General features: G+C 33.4%; 1 protein-coding gene across 4 annotated transcripts in view; it reads right to left on the bottom strand.

The window, feature by feature from the left end:
• SCLT1 (sodium channel and clathrin linker 1) overlaps window positions 1–27,964 on the bottom strand; it is a 181,189-nt gene that overhangs the window by 138,222 nt on the left and 15,003 nt on the right. For all 4 annotated transcript variants that reach the window (XM_032857691.1, XM_032857709.1, XM_032857719.1 and 1 more), the window contains exons 3-6: window positions 23,753–23,811; window positions 22,873–22,945; window positions 19,364–19,419; window positions 3,030–3,165 (exon numbers count right to left, since the gene is read on the bottom strand). In XM_032857691.1, the coding sequence (XP_032713582.1) occupies window positions 3,030–3,165; window positions 19,364–19,419; window positions 22,873–22,945; window positions 23,753–23,811 (324 nt within the window). The remainder of the gene's footprint in view (window positions 1–3,029; window positions 3,166–19,363; window positions 19,420–22,872; window positions 22,946–23,752; window positions 23,812–27,964) is intronic.

The raw sequence follows: 27,964 nt of genomic DNA, 5'->3' as shown, positions 1-27,964 counted from the left end.
AATACTCCAAACTAAAAATATTAAGTTAGGTACTTAATATTTTAATAATGTTATCAGCTCCCGAGGCAATTATACTTGCTTTACCCAACAACTTTTGAACTCAATTTTAATTATCTTCCTCTTTCACAATGATGATGATAAAAATAATAGGTAAATTTATTAATTTACATGTGTGTTAGGTATTACATTAAGTGCTTTATGGGAATTTCTGAATTACCATAAGAACTCCGTAAGATAAGAATTATTATAATCTCTATATATAAATGAAAGTAAGGTACAAAAGACATTTCCAACATTACAGAGCTAGAAAACAGAATAGAGAACAAACTCAAGAAGTCTGGTGAGAGGTTTTTTGAAACAAAAGCCCGTTTTCCATGAAAGCAAGGATCAACACTCTCTACTGTATCCTCAACGATTTGCCTATCAGTGCCTGATATTTAATAGACATCTAATTAATACTTGTGAAATAAATGAAGATATCTGAACAGTCAAGTTCTTCTGCTTATTACTTTGATAAAACATAATATAAAAATTATTCTATATTTTACTATAAATTGTATTTAACTTAGTTTTCGTCTCTTCAGTTTGGATTCAGCTAGTCTTCATGTATAACACAAAGGTCTTTCAATTTAGTGATACCAAAACAGTTTTATATATTTTATCCCACCTTAAAAACAAAATACTTAGACATATATGAACCATAAGCAGAATATTTGACATCACTGTTTTGATACTATTGCATTATTAACATTTTCTATTATTTATACTTCATAAGATTGCTTAAACTCTCATTCAGTTGAAATTTTATATTTATTTAAAAAGTACTTTATAGATTTTGTGGGAAATTTGTTTATAACCAATCAGCTTTTCCCTTTTTGACTGCTCAGTTGGACCTCATCAAATATTCTGTGGAGTGACTGATCCAAAATGTAGCAAAAAACAATAGGACCATCTTCAGAGAAAAAATGTGAGGTGGAGCAAAACGTAGAAGGAGAAAGGCAAAGAGAGGATAAGGCAGGGGAGGAAAAGATAAGGAATGAAAGAACAAGTCTGGTTTAATAAGGAAAAAAGAATGAGTAATTTTGAAGTTTTAATAAAATTTCACATTGGAAATTATAGCAACAAAAGTACTGCAGAGAGATCTTTTTGAGACAGGGTTCTGTTTTTGTTTTGTCTTTTGAAACTACAAATCTTATCTAGTTTTCATCCCACTTCCTCTTTAAAAAAATTATTTTTTTCAGTTTTATTGAGGTATGATTGACAAATAATCATTGTACAGAGCACCTGGGTGGCTCAGTCATTTAGTGTCTGCCTTCAGCTCAGGTCATGATCCCAGGGTCCTGCGATGGAGCCCTGCAGCAGGGAGCCTGCTTCTCCCTCTCCCACTCCCCTTGCCTGTATTCCCTCTCTTCCTATCTCTCTCTCTGTCAAATAAATAAATAAAGTTGAAAAAAAAACCCCATAATCATTGTATATATTTAAGGTATATAACAGAGGGTTGTTTTACATATGGTCTCTCATAATCTTTTTCTAGAGTATCAAGAATTGCATATTGTGCACTAATTTTGATAGCCTGTTAGAAAGCCTTCACACGGCTTAATTAATTTCCATTTACTTCTATATAAACATTCACAAATCCTTTCTGATATTATTATTTTGAACAGAGTTCAAACTAGAGCTTGAAAGTTGAAAAAGTTTGGAAGAGCATGCTTTCTCATTATTTTTTTCCTCTATTACTTTTTCAAATCCCTTCCCTTTACACATGAAAAAAAAAATCCATATTAATACATGCTCCTTTAAAAAATAAATACATGCTCTTTTATTATTGTAAATACAGACTGTTTAAATCCAGTTTAATTTAATCAGTTAAATATCACTTTCATAAGTATCAGAATTCTAAAACTAAATTTGTAGGGCACAAAAAATGATTTTCCATAGATAACTATAAAATCAAAACTGCAATGAAGAATTTGTAATCTCCATTTATAAATGAAGAAACTGAGACACACAGCTAGAAAGCAGAACAGAGATTCAAATCCATACAAGATATGAGATGCCTACGATATAAAACTATAAATTAAAAGAAAATTCCTGGAGCTCTTGGGTGGCTCAGTCAGTTAAGCGGCTGCCTTCGCCTCAGGTTATGATCCCAAGGTCCTGGGTTAAGCCCATGTCAGGCTCTCTGCTCAGCAGAGAGGCTGCTTCTCCCTCTCCCTCTGCTTGCCGCTGTGACTAGTTGTGCTATTTCTCTGTCAAGTAAAAAAATGAAATTTTTTAAAAAAGATAAAAAAATAAAATAAAATTCCCTTATGATTATACATTTCCAGTGTTGAAAACAAGGTATATATAACATAGCTTCCCAAATAATTCAATTACTACAAGGGAGGAAAAAAGGAGAAGGAATTAGAAGATGTACAATTTTTGAGAAATATAATTCTATAATCTTTGAAAATTGAGGAAAACATGGTATCAGAAGAAAACACAGAAAACTGAAAATGTAAATTTAGCTGAGTGGATAATTATTTTTTTCCTTAAAAATTTTTAGGGCATTAAAATATATATTTTAAAAGATTTATTTATTTATTTTAGAGAAAGAGAGTGCATGCATGCATGCACGTGAGCCAGTTGGGGGAGGGGCAGGAGAAGGAGAGAATCTCAAGCAGACTCTCCTTAACATGGAGCCAGATGCAGTGTTCAATGTCACGACCCTGAGATCATTACCTGAGCCAAAATCAAGTCAGATGCCCAACCCACTGAGCCACCTAGGCACTCCTGGCATTAAGATATTTTTTATAAGACATAAAAAGCATGTCAAAAGATTTATGATTCAATTAAAATATACATTTGGTAGCTATATTTTTAACAACCAGAGAGGGTATATATTACAAGTTTTGTTAGCTGTTAACTATTCTTATAAATTGTAGAAAATCAGTAAGTACTAATTTTGCTATTCTGTTATCATTCATAAATAATGATTAACACAGATTCTGTTTATTCAGAATATAGTTTTAAAAATTTACATCACTCACTTGATTGGCTAGTTGTAATTGTTCTCTTAAATTCTTGACTGTTTCATCATCTGTATACATATCATTTCCCATATCTATGCCAAAGGGAAGGGTCTCCAGCTGCTTTTCAACAGCATCTTTTAATTCGCTGTGCAACCTTCAGAAAAGAGTTAACACAGTAATAATGTAATTTCATTTTACCAACAGTTATCACTATTTGAAGGTAAACTAAATAAACATTTGGACACAAAAAACAGTCTTTAAAATAATTTATTGAAAATAATTCTTTACATAAAATAATTTTTAAGTAGACTTCAAAAATTAAATTGTTAATCACCATTAAATACTGAGCTATGAAAATAAAAATATGACAATTTCAAATGCATTAAATTTGTCATAATTAATTCAAGCATAATTCTGTTTGTCCTAAGGAGATTTTAGTTATTCAGGAAGGTAAAATTCAGATATTTTATCTTATTAATTTATGAAACAAGCCATTCAGAAAAAAAAATGGAACTGTAACTGTGGTTTCATGTAGTCAATTAAAAGGAAATGGGATATAAAATATTGTTGAATTATTTATTGTCTTCATTGTGTTTCACAAAACTCAGGCAACATCTTACTTAATCCAGTTAATAAACAGAGTAGAATAAAGTTGTTGCTAGTTATGCAATCAAGATGATTAGAGGCTTTATATTTCAGCATATTTTACATAAGCTTGACTACAACTCTGAAAACCTTAAATTCAATATTAATCAACATTAAATTACAAATATTTTATATTTTAAAACAGCTAGCAAAAGAAAGCTATAGAAGTACACATTAAAAGACTGATTGTTTTACTTTAAAATGATACAAACCTAAAAGGAAAAATATATTTATAGTATCAGAAAAACTTAAAAACCTTTAGTGCATAAATTATAAGCAGAAAATGTTATTTATAATAAACACATCTCAAGGTAATTTCCCAAAGAAACTGCATCCATCCATTTAAAATAAAGAGAATTACCTGCTGATATTAAAAATCTCCTTGAAACTAGAAAACTTCAATCTTAATTTTTAGAATATATTTATTGAAAGTAAAGTTCATCAAACACATGAAACTCACAGAATAATTAACTTTAGAAACAACAAAAAAATTAATTACTCCCTAAGGAAAGGGCAGAGGTTGCTGATTATTCCCTAGTTAAAAATTTTATCAACAACACATTCATATTTTAAAATATTTCTAGTATTTCTTTGGTTTTTATTTTAGTTTTTAATTTAATTTCTCTTAAGATTTTATTTATTTGACAGAGAGAAAGACAACGAGAGAGAGAACACAAGCAGGGGGAGTGGGAGAGGGAGAACACACTTCCTGCTGAGCAGGGAGCCCAGGACCCTGGGATCATGACCTAAGCTGAAGGCAGACACTTAAAGACTGAGCCACCCAGGCACCCCTAAGTTTTTAATTTTAATTTCAATATAGTTAACGTATAGTGTTACATTAGTTTCAGGCATACAATACAGCAATTCAACAATTCTATACATTACTCAGTGCTCATCACAAGTGCATTCCTTAATCCCCATCACTTATTTCACCCATCCCTCCCTCCCTCCTGGTAACCATCAGTTTTTTCTCTACATCTAAGGCCATGTTTCTTGGTTTGTCTCTTTTCTACCCCCACTTTATTCACTTGTTTTGTATCTTAAATTCCACACATGAATGAAATTGTATGGTATTTGTCTTTCTTTGACTGACTTATTTCACTTAACATTATACTCTAACTCGATCCATGTCATCGTAAATGGCAAGATTTCATTCTTTTCTTTTAATGGGTGAATAATACTCCATTGCAGGTGTATACACACACACCCCCACAATTTCTTTATCCATTCATCATGGACACTTGGGCTGCTTCCTTAATTTGGCTACTGTAAATAATGCTGCAATAAACATAGGGTTGCATATATCTTTTCAAATCAGTGTTTCTGTATTCTGTGGGTAAATATCCAGTAGTACAATTACTGGATTGTAGTGTAGTTTTATTTTTACCTTTTTGAGGACCTTCCATACTGTTTTCTACAGTGAGTACACAAGTTTGGATTCCAAACCAACAGTGCACAAATGTTCTTTTTTCTCCACATCCTTGCCAACACTTGCTGTCTCTTGTGTTTCTGATTTTAGCTATTCTGACAGGTGTAAGGTAGTATCTGTGGTTTTGATTTGATTTCCCTGATGAGGAATGCTGTTCAGCCTCTTTTCAGATGTTGGGCACCTATGTTTTCTTTGGAGAAATATATGTTCATGTCTTCTGCCCATTTTTAAATTGGATTATTTGGTTTCTGGGTGTTGAGTTATGTAAGTTCTTTATATATTTTGAATACTGTTTAGCAGATATGTCATTTAAAAATATCTTCTTCCAATCTGTAAGCTGCTTTTTAGTTTTGTTGTTTCCTTTGTTATGCGTAAGCTATTTATTTTGATGAGTTCTAGTATTTTATTTTTGTTTTTGTTTTGTTGTCTCAGAAGACCTATCTAAAAAATTGTTGCTATAGCTAATGTCAGTGACATTTCTGCCTATGCTCTCTTCCAGGATTTTTATCGTTTCAGGCCTCACATTTAAGTCTTTCATCCATTTTTGATTTATTATTGTGTCTGGTGTAAGAAAATGGTCCAGTTTCATTCTTTGGTGTGTAGTTGTCCAGTTTTCCCACATCAGTTGTTGAAGAGATTGTCTTTTTCCCATTGTATATACTTCCCTTTTTTTGTCGAAGATTAACTGAACATAAAATTATGGGTTTAAATATTTCTGGTATCTTAAAAAATACTTCGTAATATAAAATATAGTAAGAGTTTTAAAAAAGACATCCCAAGTCCCAGAGAAAAACCACTGTAATGGTGTGATGTATTTTCTAGCAGAATTTTTGCTCTCCATTAAAAATAGATATACCATATTGCTAATATTTTATAACCTGGCTTTTAAACTTTATTATTGAAACATATGCATTCTTCCAGATTATAAAATATTTCCCTATAAATACTTTAATGATGGCATAATATTCCAACATTTCCATTATACAGGTATGTTCATCATAAGTCAACTCAGGTAAACCTCCTAGAGTAATTTTGAATGAAATGAAAAAAACAGTAAAGTTAATATTCACTTACACTAAAAACATTATAAACATTGAGAATTAAAATGTTTTCTTTGTAAAAAAAAAATAACAAAACCTATCCCTTATAATCAACAGTACAGTTATAAACAACAGTAAGACAGCTATTAGCATTTTTATAAAAATTTTTAAAGGTCACAGAAAAATCATAATTTTCTTCCATTGATTATTAAGATCACTTCCCACAGTTTCACCTTGTATGGTCATTTTTAAAGTCCCGCACTATTATACGTAGCAAGGACCGCCTATGTATAGCTTATTTTTGTTTTAGTATATTTAGTACTTAGGGCTGGGGGTCCAATCTTGGAGTATTCAACGTCTGCTGGCTCTTACCCAATGTGCCCAGATTCCCTAGGTATTTTATAATTCCTTAGGTGTTTACTGTTAGTTTACTGTTCTTTTTCTAACCTCTTTTGCAAATTCTTAGAGATCACTGATTTTAAGACTTTCTTTTCTAATATATACAGTTAAGACTTTGGATTTTCCTCTAAGAATGGCCTTAGCTGCAACCTATAAGTTTTATTGCTTTATTTTCATTATCCACCAGTTAAAAGCATGCTCTAATTTTTCATTGTCAATCCTTTGACCTATACGTAATATTGAGCAGTTGCTTAACTAAAGAACAGTTAGGGATTTTCTAGTTATCTTTAAAAAATTTGATTTCTAGTATAACTTTCACTGTCATCAAAGAACATAAGCAGAGTAATTCTGATACTTTAAAAATCCCTGAGTTACTTTTTCAAACTGGTTAATTGTGGAAATGTTATATGTGTACTTTGAATGAATATGTATTCTGAAGGTGTTGGGTATTAGTATTCAATATATGTCCCTTACAGATTTGTTAACTTCATTGTTCAAATATCACATACCCTTTTGTTGTTGTTGTTTTTTGCTTGTTTTTTCAATTACTGAGAGCCATCTGTTTGTGTTTCCTACTATCACAGTTTTTCTCTGGGGTTTGGGGTGCCTTTTTATTTTAATTAAAAAAAAATTTTTATTTATTTATTTGACAGAGAAAGAGGGAGAGAACACAAACAGGAGGAGCAGCAGGCAGAGGGAGAGAGAGCAGCAGGCTCCCTGCTGAGCAAGGAATAGGACCCTGGGATCCTAACCTGAACCGAAGGCAAAGAAACTGCATCCATCCATTTAAAATAAAGTTGCTTAACCAACTGAGCCATCCAGGCACCCGTGGGGTGCCTTTTTAAAAATTGTTATAGGGACGCCTGGGTGGCTCAGTCAGTTAAGCTTTTGGCTCAGGTCATGATCCCAGGGTGCTGGGATCAAGTACCGCACTGGGCTCCTTGCTCGGCAGGAACTCTGCTTCTCCTTCTGCCTGCTTCTCCCTCTGCTTGTGCTTTCTCTCTCTCTGACAAATAAATCTTTAAAAAAAAATCTTGTTATATTTATATTTTGGTCGTTTTTCTCTTACTAAACATTTTCTGTCAGGAAAAGTAAATATTTAAAAAATAGTAAAGCATATTTAAAAATAACCTTTTGGGGACACCTGGGTGGCTTAGTTGGTTAAGCGGCTGCCTTCAGCTCAGGTCATGATCCCTGCGTCCTGGGGTGGAGTCCCGCATCGGGCTCCTTGCTCGCCGGGGAGCCTGCTTTTCCCTCTGCCTGTCACTCTGCCTGTGCTCTCTCACGCTCTCTCTCTCTCTCTCTGACAAATAAATAAAATCTTAAAAAACAAAACAAAACAAAACAAAAAACCTTTTGTGGGGCACCTGGGTGGCTCGGTTTGTTAATCGACTGCCTTTGGCTCAGGTCTTGATCCTGGGGTCCCAGGATCGAGTCCCACATCCGGCTCCCTGCTCAGTGGGGAGTCTGCTTCTCCCTCTGACCCTACCCCCTCTCGTGTACTCTTTCACTCTCTCTCAAATAAATAAAAACTAAATAAAAATAACCTTTTGTTATTGACATTTTCAAGTGCTTTAAAAAAATTTAATTGGTCTGTCTTGCCACTCAGTGCTATAATTGAATTTTTTGATTCTAGAAGAACAGAAAAACTGAAAATTTTCCATTTGAGCCTTTGTTACTGAGTGCTTACAAATTTAAAACTGTCATATCTTTTGGGAAAATTGAATCTTTTATCATTATGAAATATCTCTTTTTACATCTAATAATCTGTTCTTCATTAAAGTCTACTGTGTCCAATATTATCAGCTTTCTTTTGGTTAGTACTTGCATGCTGTACCTATTTTCCATCCTTTCATCTGCATCCATTCTATTTTACATTTTAGGAATCTCTCTGATAAGTATATACCATAATTGGTTTCTTTTTTTAATCTCCTCTGATACATCACTTTTTTTTTATTATGTTCAGTTAGTCACTGTAGAATACATAATTAGCTTTTGATGTAGTGTTCAACGATTTATCAGTTAAGTGTAACACCAAGTGTTCATCACAGCACGTGACCTCCTCAATACCTATCACCTTATTAACCCCTCCCCTGTCCCCTTTCCCTTCTGAAACCCACAGATTGTTTCTCGGAGCCCATCTTCTCTCATGGTTCATCTCCCTCTCTAATTTATCCCCCTTTGGATTTCCCTCCCTTCCCCTATGGTCCTCCATGCTATTGGTTATGCTGAAGCCATATGATAATTGTCTTTCTCTGCTTGACTTACTTAACATAATCCCTTCCAGTTCCATCCACGTAGATGCAAATGGTGGGTATTCATTGTTTTTGATGGCTGAATAATACTTCATTGTATATAAGTACTACATCTTTATCCATTTATCTGTTGAAAGGCATCTCGGCTTCTTCCACAGTTTGGCTATTGTGGACACCGCTGCTATAAACATTAAGGTGCATGTGCCCCTTCTTTTCACTATATCTCTATCTTTGGGATAAATACCCAGTAGTGCAATTGCTGGGTCATAAGATAGCTCTATTCTTAACATCTTGAGTATCCTCCATACTGGTTTCTAGAGTAGCTGTACCAACTTGCATTCCCACCAACAGTAGAAGAGGGTTCCCCTTTCTCCACACCCTCATCAATGTTTGTTGTTGCCTGTTTTGGTTGATTTTTACCATTCTAACTGTTGTTAGGTGGTATCTCATTGTGGTTTTGATTTGTATTTCCCTGATGGCTAGTGATGTTGAGCACTTTTTCATGTCTGTTAGCCATTTGTATGTGTTTTTGAGAAGTGTCTGTTCATGGCTTCTTCCCACTTTCTAACTGGGTTATTAGTTTTTTGAGTGTTGAGTGTGAGAAGTTCTTCACAGATCTTGGATATTAGTCCTTTATCTGTAATGTTATTGCAAATATCTTCCTCTATTCCCTGGGCTGCCTCTTAGTTTTACTGACGGTTTCCTTTGCTGTGTGGAAGCTTTTTATCTTGATGAGGTCTCAAAAGTCATTTTTGCTTTTGTTTCACTTGCCTTTGGAGATAAGTCTTGAAAGAAGTTATGGTGGCCGATTTCCAAGAGGTAACTGCCTATGTTCTCCTCTAGGAATCTGATGCATTCCTGTCTAACACTGAGGTCTTTCATCCATTTTGAGTATATCTTTGTGTATAAGGGAATGATCCAGTTTCATTCTTCTATATGTAGCTGATATACCTCTTCTATTTGTATGTAATACATTGAAATTTAATTACGGATATATTTGGATTTATATATACTACCTTAGTATTTATTTCTATGTCTGCCTATTATGATTTTCTCTACTTATGTGCTTTCTTTTGATTTTTTTTAAAAAATGTGTTCATTTTAGGTGACTCTTTTTAAAAAAATAAGAATTTTTTGAGTAGTTTTAAGTTCACAGCAAAAATGAGCAGAAAATAGAGATTCCCCAGTATACCCTTTGGCCCCTCTAGCATGACCTCCCCCACCAGAGTAGTACATTTTGTTGTAACCGATAAACCTACATTGACACAATTACCCAAAGTCTATAGTTTACATTAAGATTCACTCTTAGTGTTGTACATCCTATAATGACATATATCCATTACTAGTGTCTTACAGAATAATTTCACTGTCCTAAAAATCCTATGTGCTCTGCCTTTTCATCCACTCTACTCCCACCCCCTCCCCCAACCCCTTGCAACCACTGATCATTTTATTGTCTCCACAGGTTGTTTTTTTTTTTTTTTTTTTAAAGATTCTTTATTTGAAAGAGTGTGTGCAAGCAGACTTTGGGGTTTGATCTCACAATCCCGAGATCATGATCTGAGCAGAAATCAAGAGTTGGATGCCCAACCAACTGCACCACCCAGGTGCTCCTTTTCTCCATTGTTTTGTCTTTTTCAGAATGGCACACAGTTTGGAATCATGCAATCTGTAACCTTCTCAGACTGGCTTCTTTCACTAAGTATTATCTATTTATTGCTCCTTCATATCTTCTCCTGGCTTGATAGTTCTTTTTTATTGCTGAATAATATTCCATAGTTTGAATGTACCACAGTTTATTTATCTGTTCACCTATTGAAGGACATCTTGGTTGTTTCCAAGTTTTGGCAATTGTGAATAAAGCTGCCATAAACATTCATTTGCGGGTTTTTGTGTAGACATAAGTTTTCAACTCCTTTAGGTAAATATCAAGGAGTATGATTGCTGGATTGTTATGATAAGAATAAGTTTCATTTTTTAAGAGACCACCAAATTGTCTTCCTCGGTGACTGTACATTTTGCTTTCCCACCAGCAATGAGTGAGAGTTCCTGTTGTTCTATATGTTTTGATTATTCTATTTTTCTACTCTATTAGCCTGGTAGTTATAGGATTCTTTACTTTCAGTGTCTATCCTAGAGATTATAACATGCTTATAGAATTAGCAAAATTAAATTAGTATCCTATTTTTTTTTTGAGTAAAGTTGGAAGCTGAGAATATTTTAACTCTATTTACCCTTTTCCCAAATTTATGATATTGCTGCCTTGTATTTTAATTCTCTACAGATATTTTAGAAACATTATTATCATTGCAGAATAGTTATCTTTATTAGACTTTCTCTCATAGTTACCCTTTCCTTTCTTTTTATAGAATATCCTAAGATTTTAATTTTGCTAATGATAATTTTCTCCACTTTTCATCTGAAAATGTACTTATTTGACTTCTAGAAAAATGTTTCATTAGATACATAATTTTAAGTTAATAGTTTTTCTTTCAGCTTTGAAGATATTCCACTGTCTCCCGATTTCCATCATTTCTGTTGAGAAGTTCATTTATGGCTTACTGCTGTTTCTTCGAAGATAATTTTTCTGCTTTGAACATTTTAAAAAATTGTCTTTATGTATTTGATCTTACAATAATGTATCAATAGTTTTTTGTACTATCCTGCTTATGATACATGGTGTTTCTTTAATTTGTGGATCAATGTTTTTCTGCCCTCTCTTTCTGGGACTCAAGTTATATGAATTTTAGCCCTTTGCACTATTTCTCTTATGTCTCTTATATTATTTCCTGTATTTTTTAATCCTCTTGTCTCTCTGATATTCATTTAGAATATTTTCTTCAGACTTGGACTGGATTCCATTAATTCTCTCTTCAGTTATATCTTATTTCATTACTTTATTTTTTTTTTCAGTTTCAGAATTTGTTTTTTTAGCATTCCCTTTTCTCTTATCAACATTCTCAAAGTTGTCTTTTTCATTGAACATATTAAGCAGAGTTATTTTAAAGACCAGTCCTGTGGATTTTTTTCTATTATTTCTATTATTCTATTTCTATTATTTCTTATCATTTTAAAAAACTCTGCTGTCTTAAAAATATGAGCCTGATATTACATGTAAAAATATTTGGAGATATTGTGAGGTCTAGCAATAATGTTATCCTCCTCTAAAACAGTCTTTTTTTTCCTACAGGTGGCTGGGTGCATTATCAATTTCTGATCACCTTATATCAACATCAGAGATTCAGATAATTCCAAGCTATGTTTTAGATCTTTTTAGGACTAGTATATTTTGGGGGTCACTCTTCTAGGATATCCTAACCCAATGCCTGGAAACTTCCTGAGCCACTCACCCTCAAATCTAATGGCCCCTGACTTTCAAATTTAATCTCTCTAGCCCTATAAATTTGTTTCAAGCTCAGTTTTTCAACCTCTCTTCACCTCCTCCAGGATAGGAAGATTTATCTAGGGGAAGGCATCTCCAAAAAGCAGGCTCATATCCCTGGATTTCATTTTTTTCCTGGTCTTGCCCTATAATTCTCCACTGAGTCCAATTCATTTAAATAGATCTGTTGTCAAATTTTTGTCCCAATTTTCTAGTTTTTGTCTAGAATTTCTAGTTTTCCTCAGGAGTCTGATTACCTAGTCTTGATATCATTGTAAATAAAACTCCCTAGTTCACTTATTTTCAATTTGATTTTTTAATTGATTTATGTTCTAAGTACTAGTCTGGCTACATCTCACTAGTTGTTTATTCTAAGAAGTTTTTAATTTCGATTTTCAATTCCTTTTCATCTCAGGAGTTAGTTGAAAATGTAGTTAAATTATCTGTGCCTGTTTGTTTTAAGATTTTATTTATTTGAGATGGAGAACAAGCGCACATAATGGGGTAAGGGTGAGGGGCAGAGGGAAAGGGAGAAGCAGACTCCTCACTGAGCAGGGAGACTGCAGAAGGGCTCAATCCCAGGACCCCAAGACCATGACCTGAACCTAAGGCAGACACTTAACTGAGCCAACCAGGCACTGCTGTTTTTTGCAATTTCTAATTTTACTATATGTATGACTATATATATATTTATATATATATGATATTTTACTATATATATGACTTACATTGCTTTAAATTCGTATGTGTGTATAACAGTGGGCAAGGTTTGCAATCCATGTCTATGTTTATAAATGTTTCATGGGCCTTTAAAAACAACAGTGTATTCTTCTTGGTTGATATGAGTGCATATAAACAGAAAATATTATACTCAAACTTGCTAATTAGTTCTTCCTATCCTCTAATCTTTATGCTTATTTTTCTTATACATTTTTGCCCTTATTTCCTCTGAAACATAATTTTAATAATATATTTGCAAATACCGATTAAATTTTATCTAATTCTCTAAAAATATTAGCAGTATAATTGAGAAAATAAAACCATTTAATTACTGCAAAGATTCAAGGAATTAATCTTTTCCAAAGCTTTTTTAAATATATCATTAATAAATCTTGAAGATTAGACATCAGTAATTGAATCATGTTCAATAAATACTTGAAGAGGTATTACATACAAGATGGTAAGACTTCTGGTTCTAGTTGTACTTATTCAAATATATAATAATTAAGTCAAAATGTAAGAGCTTAGGGCCACCTGGGTGGCTCACTTGGTTAAGTGTCTCTCTTCAGCTCAGGTCATGATGACAGGGTCCTGGGACTGAGCCCCTGCTCAGCAGAGAGCCTGCTTCTCCTTCTTCCTCTTCTGCTCCCTCTCTGCTGCTCCCTCCATCTCTTTGTCAAATTAATAAAATCTTTTCTTAAAAAAATGTTAAGAGCCTTGAGAAAATAAAAAGAAGAAAGTTCCATCATTTTGGATGGCTTGAGAGTAAGAAGAGAAATCATATAAAGCTTTGTGGAGGTAGACAGTGTTATCCTTATTATTATTTTTATAAGATATTTATTTATTTGTGTGTGGGAGAGAGAGAGCATTCACCGAGCGAGCAGGGGGAGTTATAGGCAGAGGGAGAAGCAGGCTCTCAGCCAAGCAAGGAGCTGGATGGGGGACTCAATCCCAGGACTCTGAGATCATGACCTAAGCAGAAGGCAGATGTTTAACTGGCTGAGCCACCCAGGTGTCCCTATTTTTATTAACTAGTAGTGTTCATTTTTCCTGCTGTCACCACTGATCAGTTGATCTCTATTTTCTAGTGCAGTTTCTAGAAAAAGTCAATCTTACTGGTTTAGCTAAACTGATTTGCTAAGATCTAACTATGGCCCACTTATATGTGGGCCATAATTAGGAAGCTAGATAATCAGGAAGCAACTACACCAACTGCTGGTTCCAAGTTCACACCTTTTCATCTGAGATCCTGGGATTAGGATGTTACTGTCTGAGAGTTATTGCCTGTAGGAACAACTTACTTTAGCTTCAATAGAAGCAGCTGCCCAGAATTAACAGCTCTAGCGCTACAGTACACTTGTTAGATCTCAGCCACAAAATTAGATCCTCAGATACTGCTTTCCCTCCTACTTATCTCCTAATTTAGGTCTCCTACAAGTACTTATCATTAGCGGAACCTAATTCATATCCTGAGCTAGTTTTTAGTTTTCCAGCCTCTGTAATACAGGAAGGCATACTAAAAAGAGGTTGGAACAGTCAATCTACATCATAGCTGCAAGAACCCGTTATTATTACTTTAATTAAATATGACCCAAAGTGGTAAAATTAAACTATAAAAGAGTTTTTTCCCCATGAAACCCAAACTGAAAACAAAATGCTCAATAAAGATGAGTCGTTAAGTAACTACTGTTGAATTAGTGGTAGGTAAAATATTTACAAAAAGTCAGAAAAATTATAAAATCACAGATAAAAGCAGATCAAAAGGATCTCTAAGTTTTACCCTCAAAGAAACTCAATCTAGAAATTATAAAAAGTGAATTATATGGTTTTTGCATAAAAGATAAAGCACTATTCAATGGTGTTAGGTATATAGCAGTAAGAAAGAATAGACAAGGGCCTTGCTCGCATGAAGAATACATTCTGGTAGATAAGACAAAAAAATAATCAAAAAGGCAAAAAAAATAATTTCAAGTAGTAATAGGTGCCATAAATAAAATAAAATTGTATTATAGAAAAAAGAAAGAAGAGGGTGGAAACAGCTAGATAATGTAGTCAGGGAATGCTTTCCTGAAAAAGGGCTGAAAAAAGGGTAGACAGTCCTACTAGTCTTCTAGAGAAGAGTATTCTAGGCAAAAGTATTAGGTAAGGTCTTCAAGGGAACACTGGTTTGCTAGGTTTGAGAAAGCCAAATAAGAAGGCTGGCGTGACGAGAGACTAGTAATCAAAGGGAACCATGCTAAGAGAATATGTATATGCACATAATAAAAGAACAGTAAAGTGGGTTATAAACAGAGACAGAGAAATCAGGGTAGCTCTGGTTTTATATGAGATTTGAAACAGAAATTTAACACTTTATAAAGCTTAGGATTTGGGCGGACTTTTGTGGATGTTCTTCCTCACAGACCTCAGGTAACTCAAGAACAGCAGTGTTTACTACACACAATATATCAATGAATGTGGCTGTGAGTCAATAAACTTTCATTTACAAAAAGAGATAGCAGGCCAAATCTGATCCATAGGCTGTAGTTTATGAATCTTTGACAGATGCAATTAAGCCTATCAGTTAGTATATTTTGGCTGTAAGTAACAAATTGCCTAACAAAAAATAAGGACAGTCATTTTTTTAAAAAGATTTATTTATTTATTTGAGAGCATGTGAGAGTGAATGCACAAACTAGTGGGGGGAAGGGCAGAGGGAGAGACGGACAAGCAGACTCCCCACTGAGGAGGGAGACCAACAGTGGGCTCAATCCCAGGATCCTGAGATCATTACCTGAGCCAAAATCAAGAGTCTGATGCTTGACCGACTGAGCCACCCAGGCACCCCAAGGATGTTTGGTCATTTTTGTCTGTTTTATCACTGTATCACTGATGTATTCACTTGAATAGTGCCTGGCACTTACTTAGTACTCAGTAAATACTTATAAATGAATGACTGAATGAATATTTTATTACCTCATCTAATAAATCAGAAGGGTAAGTGGCTCCAGATTTGTTTCAGCAGTTCAACAATTCCCTTCTTTTAATGTTCATATCTACCCCCATGGATACAAAATGGTTTTACCAACTTCATAAACCACTTTCTAAAATGACAAACTGGAAGGAGGTAAAGCTTTCTTCTTGCCAGCCACTTTTTTTTTTTTTTTTTTTAAATCAGGGAGAAGATTCTTTACCAGAAGCTCTACAATAGGCTTTCTCTTATACTTCACTGGCTAAAAGTAGGGTTCTGTGTTCATTCCTAGACCAATCCCTGGCAAAAATAAATTCAAACTAGTTTAAATAAAAGACTTATCATCTAAAATTGTGGAAGCAGCCCTTCTCCCCCAAGCACATAGACACTGGAATAAAATCAGAGCTGAATGAAAGAATTAAAAATGGCTCATATGGAGACAACAAATGAATAGCCTGAATAATAATTTAATAAACAATAAAAAATTAGTATTTAGTGCCAGAAAGTGCTGTACATATAATCCTGCATTCAATTTATTTCCTCTGATAAGTTTTGAGGAGAAAAGATGGTATTACAGGAAAAAAAAAGGATAAAACAAAATATATGTTCTCAACAGAAGCTGGATTTCAAAGAACAAATTTAAAAATGGGAGGAAGGAAAGTATTTTTTCACCTCTTCCTTAGCCTGATTTAAAATGACTTCATTATTTCCTATCTGTAGTCAATTCTTACATTATATCCACCCATATAAAAATGTAAATATTAAAACGTTTCTAAAACCCAACAGTGTAGAATTGCATACTACTACACAATCCATGTCACTGCTAGCTTCCATTATTCAGAACTGACTATATACACATATTTAAGGTACTTTCCTTAAAAATGATAAACTCTTGATTTTGCAGTCCTTAACTGCAACACATAATTAAAGGTAGGATGTTGCCCTAAAAACATAATAAGAATTCACTTTAAAACCGATAAATTTTCCAGTTACCAAAAATGCCTTTATAATAAGCTCAGAATCCATTTGTTCCCACTTTTCCTATTGTACTAGGAATAAATACATTCGTGAGACATGACATTACTATTAAATAAGTGAAGGCAGATTTTTAAAAGACTGGCTTAAAAAGAACCAGACATGAAAGGAAATAAGTATGTGGAATCAAATACAGGAAATACAATGACTATCTAGACCATATAGTACCTTTTCTATTCCCATTACATTAAAATACAAGCTTAATCTACATACATTGGTGATTCAGAAATCTTAGCAATGTTCTTTATTAGGAACAGCATAGTTTATTTAATAACTTTTTTGAGAAAGAATAGTAAATCATAAAAAAGTTAGAAAAGCTTTTCCCGGGGGAAAAACAAGAAAAATTGAAAACCCAATTAAAGGATTTATTTACACTTCAGCCAAATATATTCAGCTTAAATATATGAAGCTTTGAGAAATTAGAGAAAAGGAGAAATAGTGAAACGTATTTTTTAAAATTGAAGGGAGAAGATGACAAAATGGTCAAAACCAGACAAACGAATTCCATGGGAGTTCTAGATTATTCTAAAGAACAACATGTATTATATTAAACAACAGAAAAGGCCACTGCTATATAACATACCAAAATACATACAAAAGAATGCCAGCTTTAAAAGAGTCCGTGTTTTAAATGAATTTAGAACTAAAAAAAAAATTATCTCTTTACTTTTCGGTCTAGTTATACAAGTCAACAACAAAAGATATATCAGATTTCAGCCCAGCTGTATGATCTTTAAAAGTTAAAGTTAAGAAACTTCGGATAAAATAAAACTTTAAACATTTTAAGCAAAAAACAGGAGATTTTTATGATCACCGGTTGAGAGGGGATTTGTTAGAGACACAAAGAATAACAACCATAAGAAGAAAGCTGGATTCAACTATCTTAAGATTAAAAACAAAATAGAAAATTCTTTTCATGAAACCTATCATAACCTGGGAACAGAGACAGGAAACACCTATTGTATGGTACTGCAGCAACATTATTCATTCCCATCCCTTTTCATCTTCCAGCCTCTAGCACCAGTGGCAGAAAGTCGAAAACTCTTATTTCTCAGAGGTTCTTGAAGCTGGAGTTGTGCGTAGGATTAAAGTTTTACCAGTGAGAAGCACTTGTGGGGGATATGGAAAATAGAAGTGAGCTGAGAATATTCCTCTACTGGTATGACAGATAGCAAGCAAAACTGGATAGACATGAGGGTCTCTTACAGTCAATACCCTGTGCCTCACTTTCCAATGGCAAGGCTCCAGCTTTATGGAAATGATAATGTAGGAGTAGCAACAGAGATGGTGGCAGCAACATAAATATCCAACCTCCACTTCACAATTCCTAAGTTACGATCCTAAAACCAGGGACCTACTAGCACTTATAGGTAAGTGACTAAATTCCTTCCTCTCTGAAATTTCTACAATGGTTATCGTTTATAGTAGTATTTTTACATTGACACAGATCGGCACATCAACAAATATTCAGAATACAGGGTATATAAAGTACTTTGACAATTTAATAAGGGAAAGGTAAATAGAAAATGGGAAAAAGAAATGAACAAGCATTTAATGAGAAAAGAAAATCACATGGGTAAATACACATATGAAAAATGGTCAACCATATTAGTATTATAGGGAAATGTTAGATTCAGAGAAATGTTAAATTATAACCACAATGAAAAACCATTCAAGACTCAAAATAACAAAAATTTAAAAACCTAGTAAGACTAAGTGCTGATAAAAACATGTAGATCAGTAAGAACTCATAAATATAACAGGCGGGAATGTAAATTGGTACAGCCACTTTGCAAATTAAGTTGGTGTTATATTGTAAAACTGAATATTTACATAATCTATGACCCAGCAGATTATCCCTTGAAAATCTTGTGCTTGTTTGTGTATGATACTGAGTAGAAAAAAAAAGTCTCAGAAGACTAAATGATTATCACTTTTATATAGTTTAAAAAATACAAAACTGAATAATTTGTTAGGAATACATACACTTATTAAAAAATTTAAAAAGCAAGGGAATGATAAACACAAAATTCAAGAAAGTGCTGATATCTAGCAGAGGTCAGGAGAAGAAAGAATAGGGAAGGAAAACATGGGTAGGTATACCAGTACTGTTAACCTCTTTTAGCTCTTAACTGGATGATGGGTTGACAGTTTTTGTTTTATCAGTATGTTTCATAATATACGTGACTAAAATAACTATACTATTAATGATTGCTAATACTTATAAAGTGTTTATTATATACCCTATTTTCCCCTACAGACAGCACTATGAAATAATTATTTCTAATTCATAGATGAGAAAACTAAAGCACAAAGAGGTTAAGTAACTGCCCAAGTAAGGTTACATAGCTAGTAAGTAATGGACCCAGGGGTCAAATAGGCAATCAGGCTCGAGTCTGCACTCATAACCAGTGTACTATATGAATAAAATAGCAAATAAGAACAATAAAAGTTACCTAGGATAACAATAAAAGAATCATTAGTTAAATTGATTTACCTTTCATTTTCCTTGATGACATTTTCAAGTTGTAGTTTCATCTCACCCATATGTTTCTGAAAGATTAAAATATTGAATATATTTTGTAGTTGGGTCTCTATTATGTAATCCATTCCTATCCAAGCAGTCAGATTCTATGGCACTAGGCTACTGATAAGAAACAATGATTCTTTACTTCTAATAATAAGCACTAGTAAATTTGGATATTTTAATGATACACAGAATAATACATAAAGAATATATAATAAAACACTCATTTTGAAATATAAAGAAAATATTTATATGACACACTGAGAAATACTCACAAATGCAGTCCTATGATTTGTAGATATTTATAAAAAACAGATGAGAGATATTCCTCAGTATGTCACTATAACAAATACCAGATGATCCCCATACCCTGAACGTATTCTTAATCCACTTTAGTTTAGTTGAAGCCCAGATAAGAGCTTGTATTTGAAAAAGTAAAATGTTAACGGTGAAAAAGAAAATAGAGATCTTTAGCAGTAATTTGCTCAGTCTATTTGCCACCTTTATTAACTGTCTAAACTCTCCACACCATACAACGTTGGTAAACCTGTATCATCACCAACATATACTTTACTAGGAAAAATGGAGAAAAAAATCATTAATTCATATAAAAATGAGAATAAAATATATACTGTAAAGAGAATGAGTTTGGTAGGATTAATTTTCTCTGAGGAGATGAAGGGATTGTAAAATCTCAACAGGAAAGAAAAGGCATTTCAAGTAGGGAGAAATATGTGTAAAAGCAAAGAGGCAAAAAATATTAGAACACAGGCATTGCTGTTAGCTCTCAATGAGAGTAAATGGGCTAGGGGAGAGCAGGAAGGTGGTCATGTAAAATCACACTTAAAACAAAACTGCAATCAACTCATGGTATGTCCATTAATCTTGATTGAGTAACCTAGGCTAAAGGAGAGGAGCCAAGCCTGGAGTGAACCTGGCAAGGGAAGGGCGGAACAGGCAATGCTCCAAGCCCTTCTGCCTCCCTTTCAACCAGAGAAGCTAGTGGAAGCTTGGGCTAGGAAATCAGTAACAGCCAACTCTAGATACAAAGCTGGCTTTAGGAAAGGTGAACCTTTCCCAGGTCCTTGCTGTGAATGAATCACAATTAAATTAAAATGAATGAATTCACTATCAGATAACTAAGAAGTAACCATACATTGAGTCATGATGTAGTGAAAGAAAATTGGAAAGGCAGGCAGCAGCTCTTGAATGCCATGGTAACTAAGAGGTTTGTATTTTATTGTAGCAATTATCCTGATTCTTGCCACTAAAAAAACAACAACAAAACTGATCTTAAAAGTTGCAAAATCTTGCAAGATCTTTAAAAGTTGTAAAAAGGTTGGTGTATCTTAAAAAATATTTATTCAAATTACTCAAATAGTTAGAGAATGTATATATAATAGCTAGGATTAAAGGTGAATCATTATGGTCACACTAAAGATTCTTTACTGTCAAATATTCCAAAATATTTAATAGCTGGAAGGAAACAAAATCTCAGCAGTACCTCTTGTATTATCAAATTTTCCCTTATTTACATTTTTGGAAGGAAGTTTTACATATAAAGAAATATAGTGATAGTTTTCTTGCTTTCAGGATAAACTATTCTTTTTACTGGGTCAATAAATCCCAAGAACTAGTACTAGTCAGTAATATCCATTTGAGCAACTGTTCTTAGATTTATCTGTCAGCATCTTTTTTTCCTCTGTAAAAGTAGCAACTACTCTTGTTACAGACCCTTGGGCCTTCTGCTACAGTCTTCACTCTCTTGTAATTAATTCAATAATCACTCTTAGATTGAAAATGTTAGATGGGGGAATGAAGTTAAACACCTTAGTAAAATAGCTGATTAAAGAGATATGAATCAGATAGATTATAAAAAATTAAACATTTAAAAGTTTAATTCAAGATAGTTATCCCATTTTATAACAATTGAACCACATAATATGTCATTATAGCAATTTTGAGTGAATTCAGCAGAAACTTTAAACTCACTAGCCCTAAAAAGAAAAGCAAAATGCCATTTGTGCAGAACAAAGCTTTCTATTGTTCTTTAATTGTCAATTAGAAAGATTAAAGACATTACTATGATAGGTTCGAACTTAAATGACCACAGGCAAAAAAAACCCCATAGTAAAGACTAGGAAAACACCTAATTAGCTTAAAATAAGACAGTAACTGCAATTTAAAGAAATGCTTGTTTCTGAAATTTAGGTCTACAGGATCACTCTGTAAATTTATATTAGAGGATTAATCCTGGAAATGAAAGTATAAATCATATCAAATGCAATGGAAAACCTAACTTATTTTTAGAAAATGAAAGCATTATGTATTCTTTTAGTAAAATACTTTGTCAATCTAGTAATTTTTAAGTAGGAGATTGTTAAGCTAGATCTAATCATCTTGTTCTAGTAAGTCCTGGTTTTTAATTCATTCATCAAAAATTGAGGGCGTATTTTGTACTAGACTTCAAAGCATATGGTAGGATTTCTTGCTGTCCCTGCATGAAGTGGAGAGAGATATAAAGTTTTTAGTGTTTGCCACATTTACAGCCCCATATAAAAACATGCTATACTTTCATTTGCATTAAATTAAGTTAACCTTGCTACCCAACTGAACTGATCCAGGGATTGGTATTTAAACCAAACACAATGATGAGTATATTCAAACTCTAAGAAGTTTACCACCTTCTGGTGAGCTTAGCTTGAGACAAATGAACAAATGCTTGAATCTTGAACAAATGCTTCCTTTATATGGTTATCCAACGATCAGAAAGGTCAAAGTTTGGGAGGAAAATGTAAAAAAAAATTTTAAAATCAAAGAAACAGATTATAAATATTAGGTATATTCTAAAAATATCAATCATTGAAACTCAGATTATATCTTGAGCAATGTTGTGCTATCATTTTAGTTCTCCATGAGCCTGCTGTATATCCTAATCTCAGAAATTCTGGGATACAGAAGTGTCCTCAGTTTCTTCACTCTGTTCACTTCTAAAATAAACCCTCAATATGAAGAGGATTTCAGAAAAAAGATGCCATAGCTTAAGCCTATATTAGAAATTGATCAAATGCATCTATAATCTAATGGACATAATATTTGAAATTGGGTGAAAAATCCATTCTCTAAGTAATGGGAAATACAGGTAGGATGAGGGTAAAGAGAAAGGTCTAAAAGTATGAAATGGTTTTGGATCTCCCTGGGGTAAAATAAAGATATAAGCTTATAATAATGAGTTTAAGAGCTTCAAGCATCTAGGAGATCTTCTTGGGAGATATCAGGAGCAAGGAAACACTGGATTAAAAAGCAAAACTGAAGATAATCTTAAAACACACACACACATACTACACTTTCTCTCTTATAGACAGCCAAGAATTGATTAGTTATAGCTAAATATTTTATTCATCATCAATGTTTTTGAAAAGTGTATTTTACCTTTTTAATAGAATATTATAAAAAGCTTGATAACTATGATTTCATACCTGATAATACTTCAGCTGCCTGTGTAGCTCTTCCAGATGCTTATCATACTCAATAATAAGAGGAGCTAAAAAGCTAAAGAAAAATACATAATTAAAAAAAGGGCATATTGTTTAATACAGGTGAATGTATAATACCTAATGAAATTGAATATTAACATTTTAATAAGTGTATCCACAGCAATCAATACTTTGTCTTTTTCCTGTTCTCAATCTTAGCTCAATTAATACTTCCAGATATTGTCAAATATCGAAGGAGGGGAGGTAATGAAGGAGTTCATCAAGAAAACAATTGCCAGTTGATTCTTGAGCTGAACCTGGGCAACTGGAGGCTACTCACCCCCTCCCTTACCCTTTGAATATGTGTTCCCCACTTCCAGAAGCAGCTCCAAGGATACAGCCTTAAGATAGTAACGTGATGCTGAGGCTATCTATATTGGGTATGTAAGTGAACCCAGGTAAGGTCTCCTGTATTTCTGACTGAACCAAGTTTAAGCTTCCAAGATTATGGCAGGCAGGTGAGGAAATAGAGCTGTCTTGTGTTCTCTCAAGGCAAGCCTCGTAAATAGGTTCTATTGCTTAATAAATTTGTCACTTACCAATCTGGAGTGGTCTGCCTCTTCCTTCAGTCTCTCTTAGCCCTCCACTTTTGAGGGCCAGTTTCTAGAAACTCCAGAGGTTATGAATAGGAGGGAGATAAAATTACCCTATTTGAGAGCTACTCTTATAGATTATAATGCTGGCTTTTTTTCCACTTGTATATTCAATGTTCAAATCTAATTATAGCAGACTATGAAATAAACCATCCTAATACTAAAGGAATTATTTCAACAATAATAAATATACTTAAGAAAATAATATTTTTCTGGTAACTCAACCTTACCTTTGATCAACTATTGTGTTTTCTAACGTGTCATCCCCATCTCCTTTCAAGACAGCTTTCTATAACAGAGAATATTGCATCTTAAAATGTTTTCTCATATCATCCAAACCCAAAATTTGCGGTAGTTTAAAATTAAATACAATTAAAAATTTTACCTTAGAAAATCTTAATGCAATTTAAAAAGAAGAGAAACAAGTAATCATCTAAACTGATGTTGAAAGTTTATTATTTGGGGGGGGCGCCTGGGTAGCTCAGCGGGTTGGGCCTCTACCTTGGGCTCGGGTCATGGTCTCAGGGTCCTGGGCTTAAGCCCTGCATCCAGACTCTCTGCTCAGCAGGGAGCCTGCTTCCCCCTCTCCCTCTGCCTGCCTCTCTGCATACTTGTGATCTCTGTCAAATAAATGAATAAAATCTTTTAAAAAAAGTTTATTTGGTAAATTTTAACATCCATGCATAATAAGAACTCTCGGCAAACTTGAAATAGGAAGAATTTTCTCAACATGATAAAGAATATCTACCAGAAACCTACATCAATTACTATCTCTCATGGTAAAACACCAACAACACTGCATTAAATGCAGTATAATAAAAGGCTGCTCACCATCACTGCTAACTTCACCACTGTATAGAGGTTCTAGTCAGTGGAACCAGGGTAGAGAGTTCAAAATTTAAATGTTGAAAGAGAAGATATAACACTATTATTATTTACAGACAATTTGACCATTTACCTAGAAATCTATGTATAATCTACCAATTATTAGGTCTAATAAGAGAATACACTAAGTTATCAGATAGAAGATCAATAGAACAGCTTTCCCAAATGCCAGCAATAATTTGAAAATGTAAAAGGAAATAATACTCTATTCACTACTGTAACAAAAGGTAGTACTTGAGAATAAAAAACAAAAACAAAACAAAGACCGTTGCAATAACTTTACTGCAAAATCAACTTCACTGAAGGACATAAAAGAAGATATAAATAAATAGTACTATACTATTCATGGATATGTGAATGGTCAATACTGTAAATATATTAATTCGTTAAAATTCACTGCAAGTGCAATTCCAAAACAAAATTTCAATAGAATAATTTATGAAACTTTATCTTACACAGATTTTACAGTTCTTGTGAATGAGTAAATGTGCAAGAATAGCCAAGATAACCTGGCCAAAAAAAAGAGGGGGGTTATGGAAAAGAAAAAAGAGGAAAGGGCTTGCCCTACTACATATTAAAACACTGTTAATCCTAGAGTGGTTAAAACACTATGGTACAGTGTGTAAGCCTGACGATTCACAAATCTGTACCCCTGGGGCAAATAATACATTATATATTAATAAAAATAATTTAAAAAAACACTGTGGTACAGACACAGTAACAAACAGAAGGGCATAGGAAATCCAGAAATAGATAAAAAAAAAATTATAGGGGCACCTGGGTGGCTCAGTCGGCTCAGGTCATGATCCCAGGGTCCTGGGATCGAGACCCGCATCGGGCTCTCTGCTCAGGAAGGAGCCTGCTTCCCTTCCCCTCTCTCTGCCTGCCTCTCTGCCTACCTGTGATCTCTGTCTGTCAAATAAATAAATAAAATCTTTAAAAAAAAATTGTAGAAACATGATATCTAAAAGAAGTGAAATTATAACTGAATAGACAAAATACTGCTTTTAAGTAACAGCGTTAGGTAACAAAATAAAATTAGATTCCAGCATGTACTATACAGAAAAATAAATTACAGATAAAGATCCAAATGTTTAAAAAATATTTAACAATTATTGAAAAAAATTGCATTTTTGACCTTGGGATAGAGAAAGCTTTCTTAAGTTCCAAAAAATGCAGAGGCTTTTGTTTTGTTCACTAATATATCAACCAGTGCCTAATACTTCCAGTCAAAATACATTTCTAACTGGAAGACACCCGGTGTAAAATCTATGAACAGAGAGACTGAGATTTCTTACAACAACAAATTTAAAGCGTCTATGCAGCTGAAAGTACCATAAACAAAGTTAAAAGGCCAGCAGCATTTTTAACATGACCAAAAACTTATTATCTAGTACAAAGTATGAATAAATACTCAAACACAAGGAGATGTACAGGATGTTCAGTGCAGCTTTTACTGTAATGATAGATAAAATGTCCAACAATAGGCTAAAGGAAAGCACAATAGGATCCCATAAGTAGTTCAAGGAATTAACAAGATTTATATGTATCACTACGGGCATAACCCAAAAGCAAATAGGCTAATTCTAGAAGTTATTCATACACCAGACATCCTTCCTACATAATACACAATAATAAATTCCAGATTAATTAAAGACTTAAATATGCACTTATGCAAGTAAAGGACTTAAGACACAAGAGTAAAACACTGACACATTTGACTATATTAAATGTTTAAATTTTTCCACTATAAAGCATATAAACAAGATAAATGAAAACCCACAAACTGAACTTTCCACATGTGTCAGTGAGAGTATCAACAAGCAAAATAAAGAGGAAATCTGAGATCAGACAAATAAAAGCAAGCACAACGTCATTAATAATTAGGGAAATACAAATAAAACAATAGTGAGATGTCATTTTACACCAACCACACCGACCAAAACAAAATGTCTGACAATGCAACCAATGGCTCAGAAAGATGTTTTACAAGGAGCATTCTCATACACCATGAATGGAAATGAAAACGAGTACAACCACCTCGGACAATTTATAGTAAACCTGAAGATGAGAAAAGTCCAATTTAGGTATACAACCTAAAAAACCTCTCAGATGTGTATATGGAGACATGTTTAACAATGTGCTTAAGGATTACTTTAAAATATAAGAACTGGACAAAATCTAAATGTTCTTTAATAGGAGAATGGATAGCTTGTGGTCTAATAATACAGTGGAATGTAGTGGACAAATGTTATATAATGCATGAACTTGTGATGTATGTATCAAATTCTTAAAAATAATTTTAAGCAAAAAAAGCAAGTTTTGCAGTCAGATACATATAGTATGATATCACTTATAAAAGATTTTAAACTTGCCAAACGATACAATAAAATTACTGCAGATATGAACATACATAGTAAAAGTACTGGGAGCATATATACCATTGGAAAACACTAAATTTAGGATGATGATTACCACTGGAAAGGGATAGAAGGGAATGCAAAAGAGGTACAGACACTGAATTGTTTCTGCAGTGTCTTATTTCTTTAAAAATGAAAAAAAAAAAAAAAAAAAAAGACTGGGCGCCTGGGTGGCTCAGTGGTCTAAAGCCTCTGCCTTCAGCTTAGGTCAGGATCCCAGGATCCTGGGATTAAGCCCGTGTGCCGGGCTCTCTGCTCAGCAGTGAGCCTGCTTCCTCCCCTCTCTCTGCCTTCTTCTCTTCTTTGCCTACTTGTGATCTCTGTTAAATAAATACAATCTTAAAAAAAAAAAAAAGACTGAAAAAAGAAAAAAAAGACTGGAAGTAAACATGGCAAAAAATTAAGAATGGATACAACTGGGTGGTAGCTAGCTACCAGATACCATTTTTAGTAACTTCTGCACTTCAATGTATGTTTGAAAAAAATTTAAATAAAGGAACAATATACTCAAAGTGTTTAGTATAATTCCTGACATATAGAAAGCTCTTAATAAATCTTTGTTCTTTACTTTTTAAAATTTCTTTTTTCTTAATATGGGGGAAACTCTATTAGCTAACCAAAGTATATGGTTATGAACATCCAACCAACATGGAAAGGATTTCTCAAAATATACAGCCTCAACAGACATGTTGACATGGATCTAGGACTGTAAGTTGAATTATACAAAAACGGTAACCTTCCAGAGAGAACTCTGATAGATTAAAGAATAAATGAATCCAGTAGTCTATGTAATTACATAGTAGGATTTACTTAATCCTAGACTATTAAAAATAATTATTGTATTATTTAAATATTAATTAATGGACAAGTGATATTTTAACTTTCAGTTGTTCAAAAGTTAGTTAAAAATCTTTTTCGGATAGCTAAGTAATTCAAACTTTAAAAATATTTCTCAAATTTCTTAGGAATTTTTATAAAAATCAAATCAACTAGCAATGTTATGACTAATAGTTGGGAGATGGATGGCATTCTACAAAATAATAATTCAAGCCCTCATTAACCTCCCACCCATCAATTTTAAGTTTCTGAATTGTTATTCTTACTGAGTTTCACTCTAACATTCTTCTAAACAATATC

The sequence above is a fragment of the Lontra canadensis genome, unplaced genomic scaffold (assembly GCF_010015895.1).
Source record: "Lontra canadensis isolate GAN:19392208 unplaced genomic scaffold, GSC_riverotter_1.0 scaffold1, whole genome shotgun sequence".
NCBI classification, from domain to species: domain Eukaryota; kingdom Metazoa; phylum Chordata; class Mammalia; order Carnivora; family Mustelidae; genus Lontra; species Lontra canadensis.
This window is presented reverse-complemented; position numbering and strand designations above follow the sequence as displayed.